We start from the raw sequence: 19,583 nt of genomic DNA, 5'->3' as shown, positions 1-19,583 counted from the left end.
ATCCATCCATCCATCCATCCATCCATCCATCCATCCATCCATCCATCCATCCATCCATCCATCCATCCATCCTCTTTATTCGGGGCAAAGAAACCATAAAATAAAAAAATAAAAAAATTTAAAAAAACACGAGGATGCGGAAATTGTTGAAAATCAAATGCTTTAATATTACAAACCTAGAGAAATTCAGAAACATGTGACAAGTGTTTTATTTCTATTTTTTATTTTTGTTGATTTGGTTTATTTTCAGATTCCCACATGTTTAACTAGTTGCCTTATTGCTTTTAAATACATTTAAAATACCTACCCAGTCCTAGTCTTCTATAAACCTACATCAAATAAACTATTTGATGTAACAGGGCTCTCTGAGTAGACGGAGGGCTTGAAATGTTAAACTCTTGTGCTGCACAGAAATAAGGGATGACATTATAGGAGATCATGTATGAGACTGAGTAACCAACTAAGGCTCTAGTAAGCCATTTAAAATGAGAAGACCACATCTGTGACTTATGACAGGAGGGCTGTCATAAGTCACAGCCCTCCTGTTTAGGAGGGCTGTTTCAAGATTAAGCCTAAAAGAGTTGTGCCACATTTACAACTTAAGATCTATGTTGTCCCTCTAAAACACAGAACTGGTGTTTTTTTTTTTTTTTTTGTTTTTTTGGGGGGGGGGAGTATATTATTCATAATCACAAAAAGTGCAGGTGTTTTTTTTTCTGGTTAAGGAATGTGGCAATTGAAAATTTGAATATGATTGCTCCTTAAAAATGTATAATATAATAGCAGAATACCGAGGATTTTAATCCACAACTGGGAAATGCCACCTCTGCAGGAGTACAGTATATAAGCTATCCAAATGCCAAATGAACAAGAGGTCTGAGAGAAAGAAAAACAACAACAGAAAACAACCAACTAGAAAAGGGAATAGTTGTACACATTTGCGAGGCTAAATGCTATGTAAATATGTAAACACACAAAGTGCACCAATGTATAAATGCTAGCATGCATCATAGAAAGGCTGCATATAAATGTATGAAGGTATGGCTCCGTTCAAGGAGAGATGAAATAAAGAGGAAAAAAGTAAGTGGATGCATATTGAAGGGAATATAACAAGTTTAGCTGTAAATTGCACGTAGGGGATTTTGAACTATTGCTCTATATCGTGGTCCTCTGGGAGAGGTGCTGATTGTAAAGTCTGACAGCTGCAGAGAGGAAGGACTACATATCTACTGCTCCTTTGCACAGTTAGGGTGCAATAGTTTGTCACTGAGAGAGCTTTTCAGAGGCGTTACCATATTATGGATGGAACGGGAGACCTGCTGATACCAGTTTTACCCTTTTTGTATTTCTCTTCCAGAAATATGACATAAGAAGTTACATATGATTGAAGCACAAGTTGAGCATTACTGAAAATGATTCTTTCTGGCCGTCTGCTCACATTAGCAACTGTTAATGATTGATAGTAGCAGAGGCAACTTGAAGGCACTTTGAGATCAGGTGATATGAAAAATAATGAAAATTATAACGGAAATTACACTTTTAACTGTATTCGGCAAGTTACATTAGCAATCAGTGTGGCTATAGGGATTGGTGCAGCTAATAAAGTAATTATTATTTATCATTGCTTGAATAAAGGCAGACATATCTCCACATCTAGATATGTTATACTCCAACCACCCCAACAGCTTTTTATATCTCTGCCCTTTCTCTGGAAACTAGTATTTAAATTAGCTGTAACATACTTTTACTTGAAAGAGCACACACTCAGAAATGTTGTTAGTGATATCTGGAAGTGCTTATGCACAGTGTGTTCAATTAACCTGCTTATCACCAATTTTGGTCAGCTGAACTGAGAAAGCGGCCAATCAGAGGTTATCAGACAATTTGTGGTGCATCATGGGGCAAGAAAACTTTAGAGATAAGAAATAAAAACTAAAATTTACTTGGAAAAAAACAACAACATATGAACAATAATTTACAGATTTAAGTAGTTAAAAAAAGAAAAGTTGCAAATTTAACATGAAAGAGCAGACGTGTTGCAGAAACAACAAAAAGCAGCACAGTTTCTTACTTTTTGCATGCTTGCTTCAGTAACCAAGCAACATAAACAACATATAAATTGTTAATTTGGAAAGCTCTTATCTGCTTGATCACAAAAGGTAGGGGCCTATGTATATAACAACAGACTGTTTACAACACAGGGGTATCAGTAAAAAGAAAAAAAGGTGGGCTGGTGGATAAACTGTTACAACTTGGGAAGCTGAATTAGTTTTGCTGCAAAACCTTTTGAAAGCTAAATCAGGTATCCACACATCTGATTATGGAGATCTTCTGGATAAATACTACTCACAGACGAAATGGCTGTCTTCTTTGAAAACAATTTGCACAAAGTATCAGATTACTCTAGACAAAAGCAAATAATCTTCTTGACTCGGCTTCGAAAATGACACTAAAAGAAATGTTAATTATCCAGTTTCGGAATAATATCGAGGTCTTAGCACATCAGCGCGATGCACTCACTGAAAAGCTTCAAGAGAACGATCCTTGTTTAAAAGTGAAATCAACTAATCCACTCCACCTGCAATAATAAGGCACCCCGGTCAACCTCCAGTATCTTCCCTTCAGCTTAAATCAAGCAATTTCACAGGTTTAGATGCAGGCTTCTAGTCACGCCACCTGCGTATTCTCCTGCAGAGTCACAAACGTGAACAGGGAGTCAGACGCCTCCTCTTGAGGAAAAATCCCAGTCCTTGAAACAAGCTGTGTCTGTGGAGATTCACTTCGGGACCGACTGACTCTGCTGACAGAATTCAGATGAGTATAGATGCATCTCCCTCAAAGCCTCTCTATCTAAGTTACCAAGCACACCAATCTTTTTGACACAATCATTCATTAATAAATACTGCTCAATGTAAGATAGGGGATGTACACAGCGGATAGAAAAAGAAATCACAGTTTTAACATTTTTTTTTTTTGACATATTTTATCAGCTCCAGAAACGTTTGCGTAAGAAACCAACACATTTGTTAATTGGAAGAAAACCGTAAAAAATATATATAAATCTAAAATGTGTTCTATGTATTTGTAGAAATGGAAAAGTATGGTACGACTGCAGACTTACCAAACGTGGCCACTTGAACTGATACACTGGGCCAGGAGAGAACTACTCAGTGAAGCAGCCAAGAGGATCATGGTAGTTTCTCATAAGGTGCTCCAGAAGCCCACAGCTTCAGTAGGAGAATCCACAGACAGGACAATGAGAAGTCTTGAAGTTCAGAAATATGATCTTTATAAAACGCAAAGGGGGGGGGGAATTGTCTCTCAAAAGGGCAAATTTAGCCAATACCACTGCTTAAATGCTGAAGACATCATTGCCACAGGGATAATATTGTAGAAGAATAACACATATGGTAAACATACGGTCAGAGCTACAACGAAACAATCAAACCATGTGTGTCAATTAAAGACATGTAAAAATGGCCCAGTCAAAGTCCAGAACAAAGCAAAAGAAAAAACAGGAAGGCTTTATTATATAATAATTGGGGAGGTGGGGGGGCTAGTAGGGCCTATAGCTCACTTCAGATTCTACCTGTAGAAATGTTTAAAAAGATAATTTTGCTACCAACTCACAATCATGCAGTGCATCATATAAAAATCTAACACATCTGCAGATAACATCAACATCTGTAAAAATTCAATGGATGCGAGTTCTTTTGCAGGATGCTGGTCTATTTACATATCTTTTATGAGAAATATTCACTCTCTCCACAGAATTCCACAAAGACTTAATTTAAAGTCAAGAGTTTAACAGCACAAGAGTTGAACACTTGGAGCTGAAAGCTGCTTTTTGCCTCTAAAGGTGCTTCTCTTGCGCTACTTGATTAAAACACACAGAAATGAAGGTGAGGTAGTGCCGAGGGTATCCCCTAGTTGATCTTCACCTGCAGATGAGTCTCATAGCTCTGATATTTCCCCCACAGTTAATCAGAAGGTGCTGACTGCTTATGCAGATCGTCTGCAAGTGGGGACGTTTGATTTGCTTAATTAACAAAGTAAGTGTAAAATTACCGATGCTTCTGTGTACTTGGACAGCTTGATCACACAGTGTCAGCGAAAACACAATCATGGTACTGCAAATTATGTGGCAGAGTATCTCTGACAAAGTCCCGGTTCAAAGAAAAACACCTTCCGTCCTTGTTGGTTCCAAGTTTATTTTTAACTTTTAAAAATGCAGTTTGACAGTTTCCACCTTGCATGAAACCAAGACTTCTTGAAAACGGATATCTAAAAGAAAAGCTTCTGCCAAAGCGAGACCCGGCATCAATTTCAACGATTCTGGAGACGCTCAGCTGTGCAGCAGGGATCACGGTCCTGATTATGCGTCGACGTGTCCAGCTGGCTCTGCAGTCCTCTGCGGCGGCCTTCCCATCAACATGTTGTTCTTTGGCGAACAGCTTTCAGGCTCCATGGTCATCACCTGAACCGAGTACCCGTGAGTCTCTGCAGCCCAAGCCCGGTCCAAGTCCACCAAGCCCATGCAGCGTTTTCCTGCGTTGGCACAAATAAAAATGATAAAATGCTACTGTTTATCACCAAATCAAGAGTTGAGACGACAAACACTTTTTGCTTGAAATCCAGTAGAAATTGAGGCTTTGCAAGATGACCAAACAAGTCCTAAACTGGGTGACGGTTAAAGACAAATATGGTTATTTATTGGTTTTATTAAATAAAACCAATATGGCACTTATCAGTGATAAGTGCCATAACTTATCACTGATTTTATAAGCTTTATGACAAAATGTAATTACAAACAAATTACCATATGGTAATTATGTTAAAAATTATGGAAATTATTATTACCACAATTACCAATAATTATGGTAATACTTATTTCCATAATTACTGTTGTGGTAATAATTAGAGAACTATTACCATAATAATTCTCAAATTATTATGGAAGGTGAATTTCAATTTAGAAAGACAGAATATTAGCAATGCAGAAAAACACAAAACCAATTAGCATGTTAATTAAGTAAGTAAGCATTTGACAAATTATGACATATGTCAGCCGGAAATGTGCGACTTAAATGATCATTTGTGAAGGACTGGAGGCTCCTTTTTTAAACTTTGTGACAGAACCGTTCTTCTGTGTTAAGGCTGAGTGAAGAAGCACTTGATCATTATTTTTATAGTAAATGAAATCCTCTATTGACCCCCAATGTTATTCTGCATATCTGACATAAATATGGCCAACGCTGCGATGCTTCTGCCTCTGAACTTTAATGTAGAAATGAGGTTCTTCTAGTCACACTCAGCATTTCTCTTCCTTCAAACACAGCAGGTCTGACTTAATACCAGCGAGCTAAACATTTCTCTGATGTGATTAGATTGCTAATCACATCAAATATGTTGGGACCAGGAGTAGCTCTTGACATTAATTCATTAATTGACAATTTGCAATATGTGTGCCGTATCAACATACACAGCATGAGCTGGGCTGTGGAGGATCAGATGCCAATTTAACTCAACTCCCAACCTATGCAAAGTGAGTATTTACTTACACATATCTAGTTCAGGTTTTTATTTTATGTATTTAATCTCTTCACAGAAGAAAAAAACAAAAAAAACTCCCACCTAAATTAGACACTGTCCATCGTCATGCTGCTTTGATGGTAAAAGCCTGACTAGCAGACTTAGGGAAAATAAGAAGAAAATGTTCTGTAATCTGATAGAAGAGAGCAGTGACAGGTGGTGTCAGACAGATTAAAAAAAAGGTTTCAGATTCAAGAACCCTGGGGAGCTTTTCTGATTTAATGAAGCTTTGATAAAGTGGAAAGCTATCAACTTGAAAAAGGGTACTTAGCATAATGAAAACAGTTCTCAGTAAAGATCCTGCACAGGAGTGGAGGTTTCACACTTCCATCTGAATGGGACTCTGATCCGGCAGCTGATTGTTTCAGTCAGTTTTTTTTTTTTTTTTTTTTTCTGTGTCAGAGGTTTTTAACACGTTTCACAAGATTAAAGCGTCATAGTGAGGTGATTGCAATACGTGAATGTGTAGAGTGGACTTACACTATTCTATTCACAATAGTTATCAGTTGTGCATTGATAACTGAATCAATGTACACCCACAGGAAATTTAACAAATGGATTCAATAGATTTCTCACAAAATGAAAAATGTCAATAAATAAAAGTACAATCTCAAGGTCCAGCTAAAGTAAATACAAGGACTTTTCTCTAATTAATATAATTTTCTAATTAATTTAATTTTCTCGAATTTTGAGTTGAAATCAACTGAACAGTATTTTAAAGTGAAATGAACTTCATTAAACTGAGACCAGTTCAACTGAGATTTAGAACCTCAGACAAGTGGAAGTGGCTACTAGCAGATGCACAGTGACCGTGCATCTTTGACCCCAAAAACAGATTTTCTGGGACTTAAAATTGATATGATCTTTTGTAAGACCCCGTAGAAACCTTCCATATAGAGATCCTAAGAATGAATCTCAGCTAAGAAAACAGAGAGAGAAAAATATCGCTTGGAACAAACAAAACAAAATACTTGATGCTTGGGAAAAAAAAGAAAAAAAAAAGAAAAACAAGTCAAGAAAATTAAAGAAACAAGTGCAAAAATTATTCACAGTTCACCATAATAAATAATGATATTAACTAAAAAGGACAGTAGGGATCATTATACTTTAATGCCACAAATGTTTTGCATTATGGAGACGGGATGGGATAAAAGAGCAGATTATGAACAGTACCAATGAGGCGCCTCTCAGGTGGCAACTGGACCGCAGTCTGATCTGCAAAGCGGCAAAGGATCATGTGTTCCTGAGGAAGACAGGTGAAAAACAACTGTTTAATCTGGAAATACTGTTTATCTTGTTTGACCAACTTTTGAAACGATATACCTCGAGGCTGCAACAGTAGGCGCAACAAAGCCACGCATTTCAGGCATTTAAAGCATTTAAAGCATTCAGTGAAACCAAGATGGATGAATGGATTAGTTTTGCTTGTCTAGTACTCCTACTTTAGCCTACACCTGCTTGAATCTGTGCACAGCCATGATGCAGATCTCGGCATGTTCCGCCTGTGAGGCGGGAAACATTCTTAGCACATCGCATGGTTAGGCACAATAAGCAAGGAGTCTGTCTGTTTTAGCTGTTTTAACACACACGTTTGCATTTACTGTCAAGATCTGTCAAGATTTTTTACACTATGCCCATAAAACTACAAGAATTTCCCGTTTTAAATGGAAGCAAAGCATGATTGCAGAGAGAAAGTAGTAATTCTTTTGTCAAGAATGCATCAAGAACATATCCTAACTAACAATCATCTTATTAGACCTGCGTAGCAACTGTGGAGTCAAAACAAAGTCCACCAGACGAGACTGGAGACATGGCGCAGTTTTGTAAATCTGTATAAACAGTGGCAAAAAGTGACACTGCAATCTCACCCGGCGTACTTAGCTCAGTGATGAGGGAACGATCCCGAAAATGAGATGTCTTACCTCGACGCGTCGCAAATCTTTTCGGCTCAAAAAAGCTCAACATTCCTCGACGTGGTTATTTTTACACACACAAAATCAAAGCCAGCACACCCAAACCTGCGGCTCCAACATTAGCAAGCAGACTAGCTAACAAGCCTCCATTAGTGGTTGTTGCCATGTACAAACCCCAGCAGCAGTCGCTGTGTCTGCCTTTTCCATAATACATGTCATTAGATATTGTGACATGGATCCGGCTTGCAGCTGTTTGTTTGCTCGTAATCATTTCCAGGTGACATGTTTCTAATTTATACGTTTGTTAAAAATAGTTGCCACACAGGAAATAATACGACTGCCAACCCCCTAGGAGTGAAATATGTGCATCCCTGTCAGCTTTCCTAACACACCCCATGAACCCAGGTAATTTATTTCCAAACAAAGGACACGCTTTCCCCTTCTAAGCTTCTCCCCGTGTATGGTTCATGTAACAAGCGATTCAGCAGAGCAGTAAGTCATCTCTAAGCTGCCTCTGCTTTAATTGATCCCATTTTTCACAGTGCAGAGTAAATGCTGAATGCAAGGCCGTAAAGCAGAGCTGGCCCTTTACGTCTGAGCCGAGCACCAACACCTCACACCATTAACCCTTTACTTCACAAGCATCTGTCAGCATCTTGTCGTTTGCTTTAACTACTTTCGGTTCACAAGGACAACGGTGGTTCTGCTATAAAACAAGACAAGTGGGTGTCTGGGAGCAGAAGCACAGGGAACATCAGCAAAAGAAATAAAGTGTTGAAATGTGTTTGCGCCGTTACGGGGCTCCCGCATCAAAAGTTGTGAGTTTGTTTTTTGTTGTCATTTTGTTTAATCTTGTTTTTCTCTCGATGATAAAAACAAAAGTAATAATCTACAATCTCAGAAAATCAGTATCATACAATAGTATGCACATGCTTTAAGATTTTTCACGTTTCTTAACGTTATAGCCACTTTTACTTTTTTATGAAGACTTTATGTGACAGAACAACACAAATAATTATAATAATTGTAAAGTTGAGAAAAAAAAATTATGATAGACAGCTTTAATTTTCTTTTATGAAAAAAAATCTGAAATGTGTACCATGCGTTTATATTTTTGCACCTTTTCCATTGAAATGCCTACATAAAATCTCTTGTGTTTGAAGTTGAATCTCTACTCCAATCTCTACATGTCTGTCACAAACTTTAAGCAGGACAACTGATGGTTTTCTTTAAAACTTTCCTTTATTTCCCGTAACTCATCCATTAGGGTAACAGAGCGCATGACTAGTTGTCATCTCACCAGCGGATAATCCCACCTGAGTGGTGAAGCTCTGCAACTCCTCCAGGCTACCATGCTCTTCTTTTCACATGCGGAGCTTCACGGCTCTTTTTTTTTTTTTCGGGATTTTAACTTAAACCCTCCAACAAACCTCTCTGCGACTTCATCCTTGAAATGTTAGCTGTGTTTCTTTGTCTTCATGGCGCCATTTGTTCACAACTGCTCTCTGACAAAACAGCCACGTTTACACCAAAATGAAAATAGAGTCTTTGAGTCTACTGATAGCAACGCTTTGTTACATTTGAGGGTAACAGAAAAAAGAGGTTTGAATATAAATGCATGTTTTATTTCTACAGAAAACAAAAATAATGAAAACCCTGCACTATTCTTTTCTTCTACATAAGAATTGCAAACAAAAGTGTGTGTGCTTGCAACTTGACACAATGTGGAAAAGGTTGAAGGGGGATGAAAACTTTCGCAAGGCACTGTATACTATTCTCTGTGCCAGTCAGCCCATGTAAGGGTCCTGCTCTGCACCAAGGAAGAGAAGCTGGCTCAGTGTTTTGACACATCAACCTGAGGTTGCCATGGTTAGGACCCGCAGCTACTTTACACAGATTTCCCCCTCGGGGGCTCTGACAGGTCCCATAGATCACTTTGGGACAGCCTCTCCCTGAAGAGCAGCATTGTGCCTGTGCTGAGCGATAAAGGCCTGAGTGGCTGGAGGGTGTGAACTCCTCCCTTGTAAAAGCCTGCATAAGATTCGTTCACCAAGACAGAAATCAGTGTAAAGATAGCATTAGCTCTGTTCACGTCTGATTAAAAGAAAAAAATAAATAAATACAACTTTAGCTTGCCAGAAATATATTAATCATTCAGGAGAAGTATATTAAAAAAAGAAATTACGTTTAAGCTGAATATGACCATAGGACCCTCAATATTGTGTTGTTTTTTTTAAGCCAAATAATGGAATTTAGTCTTGCCCGCAAATACTGGTAACACAAATATATTCAACTTTATAAGTAAAGGATTTATATATTATGTGTGAAACTCAAACTATTTCCTAATTAGTTTTAATTTCAGAGTCTTATCTAACTTGGACATGCTGACTTACTGTTGATATCTACAGAATAAGAATATCTTTAGCTTTTAATGGGTCAGTGATTTGCTAAAATTTGAGCATTTTTCTACCACTGAATGTTTTTCTTTTCCACTTTGGTTAATTCGAGACGTCAACAAAAAAGTATCGAACTACGAGAAGAAAAAGAAAGCATAGGAAGTGTAACGATGAAGACATTTGGAAGATAAACCCACAGCTACTGAAGGCTCCCATCTATGTGAACATTTCACAAATCTGTAAGAACTGTGCTTTATTTGATACAAAGTAAAATTGAATTGGTGGAGACGTATTCAAAGTGTAAAGCATACCTTGGATGTGAGAGTCTCTTGAAACATTTTGCTGTAAAAACAGAAGACAAACCGTGTTAAAGTATATAAGAGAAAATAATGTTTTTGCCATGCAAATAGAGAACTGTAAAAATGAATAGCCACATTTGGTCATTTTTCGCCTTCACAGGTTTATAAACGGGAGAATATGTAATTATTTGTCTGTGTGCGTTTGTGAAGTAATCAAAAGATATTATTTGATCAAATCTGGTAATATTTAAAGAATCATCACAAAGCTAAAAAAAATAAGTCAAGAGGCAAAACATTACAGCTGGCACCGTTCTTGTTTTCTTAGGGTCAGTCTGCAAATTTAGCACCAATCCCATTGGTATATTAAAAAAGTAAAAAGCTTAAGGGACAATTTGTGATTGCAAGTATTAGGTGTATCAGCTTCTAATAACAGAGTGCCAGCAAAATACTTTCCAAACCATTACACATCCACCAGTAACCTTAATTTGATTAATGTTCTCCAAATTCTGACCTCAATATTCAAATGTTGCCACTGACATAAAATACTCATTGTACCAAGCAACATTTTTCCAATTTGTTACTGTCTAATTTTGTGCAAATCATAGGCTCTAACACCTGTTTTTCACCAGAAAGGAGGAGGTGCTCTTCTTCTTCTGCAGCTCACTGGCTTTAGGGTTCAACAAGTTGTTGTTCATACCTCTGATATCCTTCGTATCTTGTTTGAAACAAGTGTTCATTGGATCTACTTTTGTCTTTCCATCACACTTCACCAGCCTGCCTCTGATGTTAAAGCATAGTCATTCTCACCACAGCAGGTGCTAAATGAATATTTTCTCTTTTCTGGGACATTCCCTGTAATTTGTGCTTAGCTTAAACTGAAGAAAGTTGCTTTCACTGCGCAATTTTGCTTTTATATTAAAAGCAATCATGTGGTGTGTTTATATTTTGTGTGTATGACAAGCCTCAAATCACCTTAACTCAACTGAAATGAGGTTCAAGTCATTCCAATTCAGCTAAACATTTTCCTCTACTCCAGTCAAAGAATAGCTTAGAGCAGTGTTTCCCAACTCTGGCCCTCAAGATACACTGCCCTGCATGTTTAGGTGCTTCCCTGGTTCAATACACCTGAATCCAATTGATGGCTAATTAATAGAGTTTTATTGAACTGCAATCATCTGAATCAGGTTGTGTTAAAGCAGGGAACCATCTAAAACAGTCAGGGTAGAGTGCTGTGGGATCCACAGTTGGGCACTGTTGGCTTAGAGATATTATTCCAACATGATGCTTAAAGCAAATGAGTCATTCCAGACTGTCTGAAAAATCTGTGACAAGGAATTTCAAACTTGTGAAAAATTGACTCAATGGAAAGAAAATAAACATTAAGATATAAAACATCAGAATCTCTACTTGTAAAACTACATGCACAAATAAGAGGAAGCAGAATATTATATTGCAATATTTCTGAAAGGCCATATATTTCATGTGTATAGCTGCCCAGGCCACATGAGTTTGTGTGTGTGTGTGGTCTCTTTTTGTGAGAGTCAATTTTAATGGACAAAGCTCTCACAAATAAAACCCATGAATTTTAGAAGGGGAAAAGAAAAAAAGATAAAACAAACACAAATAGAGCTCATGATTTCATAGAGTAATTACTTTCTCCCTGGGAAAGAAGTCAGTTTATTTTTGAAGGATAAAATGCAGTTTATCCGTCACAAAGTTTGGTTAATGTTTGATGTTAATTAAAATTCAACAAGCGCTGTGTCAAGGGTTAAGAGTCAGCCCGGTCACATGGAGGATCATTTGGAAGCATTAATATAAATGGGAAGCTGAGTTTCACAGCTCATAAAAACCTGCAAACTTTTTGGAATGTAGACACCTGCAGAATGCACACATGACTACCTGGAATATGACCCTAAGCAAAAGAAAAAAAACACTAAAAGTGTCATGATTGACTGAGTCAGGTGTGCAGATCCTTTCCACATGTTGCCTGCAGAAACATCTTCGTATTGCTCCCACAAACATCTTGCTGTCATTCTAACAAGAAGTTATGAAGGATGAAGAGCTGAGTTGGCAAAAGAAAATTGAGATACTTGCACTAGGCAGTTGATTGCTGCTTCAGCTGTTTAAATGTTTGTAATGGTGCTTCTTCTTAGTAAATATCACATTTGAATAAAAATGCTAAAATAAAACACAAAGTGTTTCCCAGTTTCCCAGACTTTGTCATTGTTATAGCAAATCTCTGTATACAGTCCAATTTTACTTGGATTATTTATGTCACACTAGATATATAAGGTGGCTTGCTCCCTAGGAGGGACCACCCAGACACAGGGATTTGACACTTACAGAAATGTTATAGCAGCTAATCTAACAATAGTACATATTTGGAGAATAAGGATTAATTTACTCTCTTAAACAGCCAAGAAGATTAAAAAACAACTGGCAATGGAGCAGATCACTTTTCCGTCCTCCATTGTCCACTGAAGCTTCCTCTGCTGGAAGATAATAAGACTAATTCAGCATTGATGACAAAAATACCATTTAAAACTTCAAGTATGCACACATTCTTGGCTGTCTCTGTTATTAATCGAAACACTTCAAATCGAACAAGGAGATAAGTCACTGTGAATCTAATGGTCCTTTGTCAATCTGGAGGACATTTTCAATATAAATGAAAATGTCTTAAATGCACTTAAATGCAGCCACAAGCCTTAACACTAAGCTGCCGTAAAAGAAAAAAAAAAAACAATAAAAGGCTGATGCAGCTGGAGTCTTAAATGGTCTTGAGTAAAAATGCAGAATGAGACTTTTAAAGTGTGGTACTCAAGATGGCTCTTGAGGCAAGCACCTGTCTGAGGTACCACACCACCAGCTATCTTTATATTCCCTTATCTTTTTTTAAGGAAAAGGTATTTCCTTAAAAAAATGAAAAGAAAAAAATCCAGGCTGCCTAGCTTAGTAGAAGATCAAATTTGTGGATAAGTTGACACAGGTGATGGTCTAATTGAAGCGTAATTATCTTACTATGTCATAGTAACACATGGCTGATATACGAGAGAGTTACAGGAGCAACACTAGAATTCCCTGCTGTTTCAGACATCTAAGCTTAGTGTTACTACCTGGAGACAGGCAGAGAGGTTTCATTGTAAAATTATTACTCTGCAAGTGATGGATTGCAGCTTAAAGATGAGTGTGACCTGTCGGTTGCAACATTTTTTTTTTTTTTTTTGCGAGTTCAACAAAATCTTTCAGTATTTAAACTATAGTTCTACATATTCTAAAAATGCAAAATTGACATAGAATGAACAAGAAGAAGTCAGTAAAATATCCCACACAGCACCATTCCTTCCAACCTGACGCCTGGAGCATCATTTGCTGCACCAGCTTCTCCACCATAAAACGCCAACGTTACATCAGCACTCCCACACGACGGCTTTGTTTCCCAGCAATCAGTCGCATTGAGTTGTTTTAGCAGCTGTCTGCCTTGTTATGACTGTAAGTTCTAACAGCATTAAGCAACCAATCAACTTCAATTACGCTCAGTGCATCCTCCTGTTTCTCACTGTCTGATGGTGCGTTGCGTTTTCTCTTTCACTTCTAACTGAGCAGCATCGTCCAAGCAGCCGGATCGAGGGGCATTTTTCTGTTCAAGTGAATATTGCATGTCACAAGTCAAGAGCGATTTCAAGCAGATTTCCATTCCAGTCTATTTATATTACCCCTGACCGCCTCTTTGGAGCTGACAAGAAGACTGAAAATGTGAGGGACGGACCCTGCAGAGGAGGTGATGTGACACCGCTGCCTCAGACTGTCAGCGGTGCTGATAAGAAACGGGAGCCGAACAAAAACGCAGCGACAAGACAGATTATCTCTATGTGAGAGCAGAAATGGAGTCAGAATGAATTTGGGAATAATAGACAGCAGGGGCTGAACAAGGAAACTAAAAAAAAAAAAAAAAAAAGAAAGTCAAGGGAGGAGGGGGGAAAGGAGGCAGCATTAATCTGACATGAGACTAACAAGGTCACAAACAACATTTTAAGGCGAAATAGCTAAGGGAGGTGGCCCTGGAGGGAGGAGTGGAGGAAAGGCACAGACCTCTTAGGGAAGGTGAACTTGACTGCATTCTGGATGAAGCCGTAGCAACAAGGACTGATGATGAAGGCGGCTCCCGCCTGGATGCAGTGCTCCAACACCATGTCTGTCGCAATCCCACACGCATGGAGGGCAACCTTCATTAGAGCAGACAAAGACAAAACCCAAACAGTGTAATTCAACTAAAAAAGTCTAATTTTTCTTATTAAAAACATTTTTTTTTAAGAATATAAACTGAGAGCACGTATTATTGATCCCCACTGATTACTTCATAAAGGCTGCTGCATGTAAAACTCCAAACTTGCAGACATAGGGAGCTCCAGCAAACAAAAGCATTGATGCTTTCAGAGCAGAAGCACGAATGCATCAAGATTCCCATTGAGTGGGTAAACTGTGCGTGGTGATAAACACCTGCCCCTGCATTAGTAATGCTCTGCTTATATCAGGAACAGCTGAAGGGGACTAAAAGACCCAAGAATGTTTCTTGTCTCTGTCTTCCAGCTATTTTTTCCCCAGTTAAGAACATCTGCATATATATATATATTTATTTTTTTTTGTTAAAAGATGTTTTTCCAATTTGCTAAAAAGAGCTTAAATTAATAAATATCTATTTGAGAAAATCCACAAAGGTTCTCAGTTGCACACTGAGATTGCTAAGTCTATGTTCTGCTCCCGTTTTCCAAGAAGTTGTCATGTCTGAGAGTCTGAATGGAAAACATCTTGACAGCAGAGCCACACAACAGAGGTTCGGAGCTGATCAGGGTGGGATTAGAACAGCTGGCCGGAGCTCCTCCTCCACATGGGGAAGGGGAAATACAGACAGCCTGAGCGACATCACTAAAGCCACTCTCTGTCACTGGTATGTCTAGACAGGAAGACATTTGGCAATGCTCTGCAAATCTTTATGAAAGTTGGAGCCTATGCACAATTGTTTTCACATAATCTTCGTGGAAGCATGAGCTCTAAGATGCAAAAATGTATATTTCACTCAAAATAGAAAACCACAGAAACAATATGTCCATTACAAACAAGAACAAACACGATAAGATTGCAATGTAGCACTACAAATGCATGCCACACTTTCAAAACGTTTCTTTTTGTAAGATATGTTGAACTTTTTTTTTCCTTTTATTTCACAATTATACACTACTTCACGTCATAAAAGTCTCAAATACATTAAAGTCATTAAAGTTGAACAAAATTAAATATGAAAGAAGTTCTACAAGTATCTATACTTAAAACAGAAGATAAGTTGTGTACTGACTTAAAAAAAAGAAACTTAAAAGAATTCTCTAAATAGAGACTCGGATTTGGAAATGTTTCTCACCAGGGACAGACACTGCTAAAGAAAAGCCAAACAGGCGCAAGAAAAGCGGCTCTTAAAACCTGCTTAATGTGACAACAAACACATCTAAAGGACACTAAAAAGCCCATCAAACATCAGCTTTATGTAGATAATTAAAGTAGATCAGTCATACAGGACTAAATTCTAATGTGATGTTTTGACCTTTGCCTTTATCGACACAAAACCACATTAGTCAAACAGAGGTGCATGAGCAACACGTTTTGATAATTATTTATGCATTTAAGGTGAAAAACATTTCTTCTTGATCATTTTTAAGGGATGCTTTATCTCTTTAAATTGGCAATAATGAAGCCTTTCCACAGTCCATGTCTATGTTTTACTAATTGAATATGCACAATGATTATGTTTCATTTAAAATCATTTATTGCAGCTGTGTTCGTATGTATGAACAAGTATGGCTAAGTGCCATCTCTGCAGAGTCTGGGGGTAGAAAACATTAATTAGTATGCCCTAAGCATGAGGGCACTTGTAAAGCTAATTCTTCATGAATCAATTTTTCCTCAAGTAAAAAAAAAAAAAAAGACTGCCAGTGTGTCACTGCGTTCACTAAATAGATACATCATAGCAATAATAAGGCTACAAGAGTCTATTTTGTTCAAATAATCCCTCCTCTCTCTGCATCCATCCATGCATAAAAACAGTAAATTCCTGCAATCATCTCATATTTCATCATAACAACTTTCTGCCAAATTGCATTTCAAACTTTTTTTTTTTAGGTTTGGAAGCTTTTCTTTTTTGCTGTGTTGTAACACCATCAGTCTTGTCATTATAAACCAATAAAGCCGCAAGACATTTGACAAAGCACATATTTTGTTCCCACGAACATAAATCTACTGGCAGAATCAATTGTATACAAGCAGAAAATCTGAGCACAGTCAATAATAGCTTAAGCTGAAACAAAATCCAAATTACCTTCGAGCTCCACAACCTTTCTGCTCCTTAATACTCAAAATTAGAGAAATAAAGAGAAACATCTCAATGGATCATGTACACACACATGCACATGTTTGCATTTCTACCCTTTTTAGAACTTTGCATTGGTTTCCATTCATTTCAGTAACTGCATTAATGCATGACCTAGACATTTTCCCTAACAATTACTAGTCCTTTCCTAACCCTATCCAGAATTGTATTCACATTTTACCTCTAAACCCAACCCTAAACAAAGAGGGCCCACATACATTTTAATTTGCCTTTAAAGCTGCGGTATGCTAACTGGAAACAACCAATCAGAGCCAGGAGGTCGATCTTAGTGCTGTCGATCAGCAGCCATGTGGCACTGCTTCCCACTTTTTTAGAAGTTGGTCAGTTTTGAGCCTGTTTTTAGTATTTTCTGAAATCTCAGGGTTTTTATTTCTGCTTGATGCATGTTTATGATTTGACCTTTCTTAAATTGACATTTTGCCTCAATGTCCTGTCACTTTGCTGCTGTTACACCTGAATTTCCTCACTGTGGGACAATAAAGGATATCTCTATTGTATTTTCTTCTAAATATGCAAAAACCTTTAACATTAAAGACAGTAAAACATATATATAGATTAAATTATGACCCATTCTTTCAATTAGCATGTAGAAATAAACCTAACTGACCAAAAATAAGAAATATTTAATCTGATTTAATATCTGACAGTGGAAAAAAACCAAAAAAACCCAAAAAGGTTACATCTGCTGTAACTATTTGTACAGCAGATGTAAATATCTGGCTTCCACTGTATGTGTTTGTGTGCCCAAAAGGTTTCTTCACCCTGCTACAACTTTAGCACTTGAGCTGTGAAATGTAAGCCTGGAGGAGCAGATGCTAAAATAAGGTTTTTGGATAATTAACATTCCGAACTGAACGTGACTAAAAATGGCGCCATGCATAATGCATGAAGGAGTTAAGCCTACTGTGATGAGTGGCTCCTTCAAGGTACTGTGCACTTGCATAAGAACACTGAACAAAAGTCTGCAGCTAAAACAAAAACAACCGAATAAAGCCTCTTTCATTCATACATGAACACGGTATCAGCATATCTATCAGTCAATAAGTTTATTCACTCGATTTAACAAATTTCATTATTCATGTACAAATACGTTCTCTTATAAGACTTACTCTACATGGGTGAAAAGGAAGCAAGGAGAAGAACAATCTTGTAGAAACCTGACACTTTCTCAATAATTACAAAAACAAATTTCATGGCCGCATACATTAAATTAACAATATAAGTTGCGAACAATATCAATCTCCTCATTGTTGACTCAAAAGTGTGTAAGACTGATAATATAAATAACAAATTGCATCATCTGCATTTGAAAATAAAAAAAAAAAGGTAATTTTAAGTACAGCATGTTTTATGTTGGCATGTAATTTGTTACATCACAATGCAAAATGAATTATTGTTTCGGTGGAATTTAAATGCAGGGAAATATTTTACCGTCATGGCAAAGAAACACATGTTTTCTTGCAACTACATTAACAGTATTAACCAAGTATAGCAGGCCTGTTATGAGTCAATGGTTACAGTGGTGTTCAAGAATGCACTCCCCTCCCCGAACCACCGTTGGTATTTCTTCAAATCCTGAAGATTTTAGTTTGAAAACCCCAAGGCAATCAAACAGCACAAACACGCCCCAGGACAAAGTCGAATTCAACTCTCCCAATTTATTCCAACATTTTGACAAATATGCCAATGTCAGCTTTACCTGAGGGGCTCTGTATGTTTACAGCACTTTTCTGGCTTTAAGTGGTAAATAATTTCTTTGTTATAATTGCTTTAAAATTTGTTTCAATTCTGTTCTGTTGTTTTCTAACTGTATTTGAAGTGATTATCAGTTTGTCCAGAGAATCTGACGGGCATCACACGGAGTAAAGAACAGAACCGTTGCGAAACTTGTATTTTTATTTTTTTTACATGTATCACTCACCCCAATCTGAAACGGTCCAGTAAAGTAATCCAAATTGGCCTGAAGGAAACCAATGTTTTTCAGGCCGAGCTCAGTGCTGCGACGTTGGGCTCTAACCAAAGACTCCTCTTTGTTCTCTATGAGGATGATCTGCAATGAAAACAGGAAAATATCAAACAGCAACATTTTTTAAAACAGTTGAAATCAGCAGTAATGCAATCAGAGGATTGTGATGTTTCATATGAAGAAAGGAAAAAAGCCATAATATTGTGTTTTGATAAAACAGAGAATTTCCTTAGAAAGCCACTTTTAAAACACATAATAACACAATAATTTACTTTTGATAAGTAGTATTACAGTCTGTTAATCCAAAATAATTATTTAACCTCATCTGAAAATGTTCTGCAGACAATACGCATTTTGTGATTTTATTAAGGGGCTCCTACTAATCTTTGCCAGTAAAGCACAACCTATAATGATTATAAGGAGAGGTGGGTAAACTACCCAAAAACTGTATTCAAGTAGGAGTAAAACGACTTCAACATATTTTTACTCAAGTAAAACTAAGAAATAACAATCTAAGAAATTACTCGAGAGTAAAAAAAAAAAAAGTATTTCCTAACAGAGAAACGTCTATTGGGATAAAATGTCTACAAGAAAGATCACTAGTATCACAAGGAACAAAAAAAATCCTGGATAGAATCCCTCTTTTATTTAGTTTTATTTAACCTAGAAAATGGAGAACAGCTTATTGCTGTACTCTCTGAACACACACACACACACACACACACACACACACACACACACACACACACACACACACATATTAAGATACTTTACCTGGCAATCTGGAAGTGTGTGAGCCAGAACAATCCCCACATGACCCTGAGGGAAAGTAAAAGAACAAAATAAGGGAAACAGAAACATCCAACATAAGCACAAAGCACATGGAAAGGCCCCATAAACTAAACATGAACTCTCCTGGTCTTTATAAAAATCCTTTCAAGGGTGCTGCTCAGTGTGCCTGCTTTCAGCTTGTGTGAC

The 19,583-nt window shown here is 37.4% G+C and overlaps 1 protein-coding gene across 1 annotated transcript in view; it reads right to left on the bottom strand.

Moving 5' to 3' along the window:
• Window positions 1–712: 712 nt before the first annotated feature.
• Window positions 713–19,583, bottom strand: part of gstcd (glutathione S-transferase, C-terminal domain containing) — a 52,725-nt gene continuing 33,854 nt past the window's right edge. The window contains 7 exon segments of the mRNA XM_007567276.2: window positions 713–4,420; window positions 4,422–4,548; window positions 6,766–6,835; window positions 10,213–10,243; window positions 14,293–14,426; window positions 18,561–18,689; window positions 19,380–19,424. Coding sequence (XP_007567338.2) covers window positions 4,327–4,420; window positions 4,422–4,548; window positions 6,766–6,835; window positions 10,213–10,243; window positions 14,293–14,426; window positions 18,561–18,689; window positions 19,380–19,424 — 630 coding nt within the window. The 3' untranslated portion in view covers window positions 713–4,326.

The sequence above is a fragment of the Poecilia formosa genome, unplaced genomic scaffold, assembly GCF_000485575.1.
Source record: "Poecilia formosa unplaced genomic scaffold, Poecilia_formosa-5.1.2 Scaffold206, whole genome shotgun sequence".
Lineage (NCBI taxonomy): Eukaryota > Metazoa > Chordata > Actinopteri > Cyprinodontiformes > Poeciliidae > Poecilia > Poecilia formosa.
The sequence above is the reverse complement of the archived record's forward strand: the minus strand, read 5'-3'. Positions and strand labels throughout refer to the sequence as shown.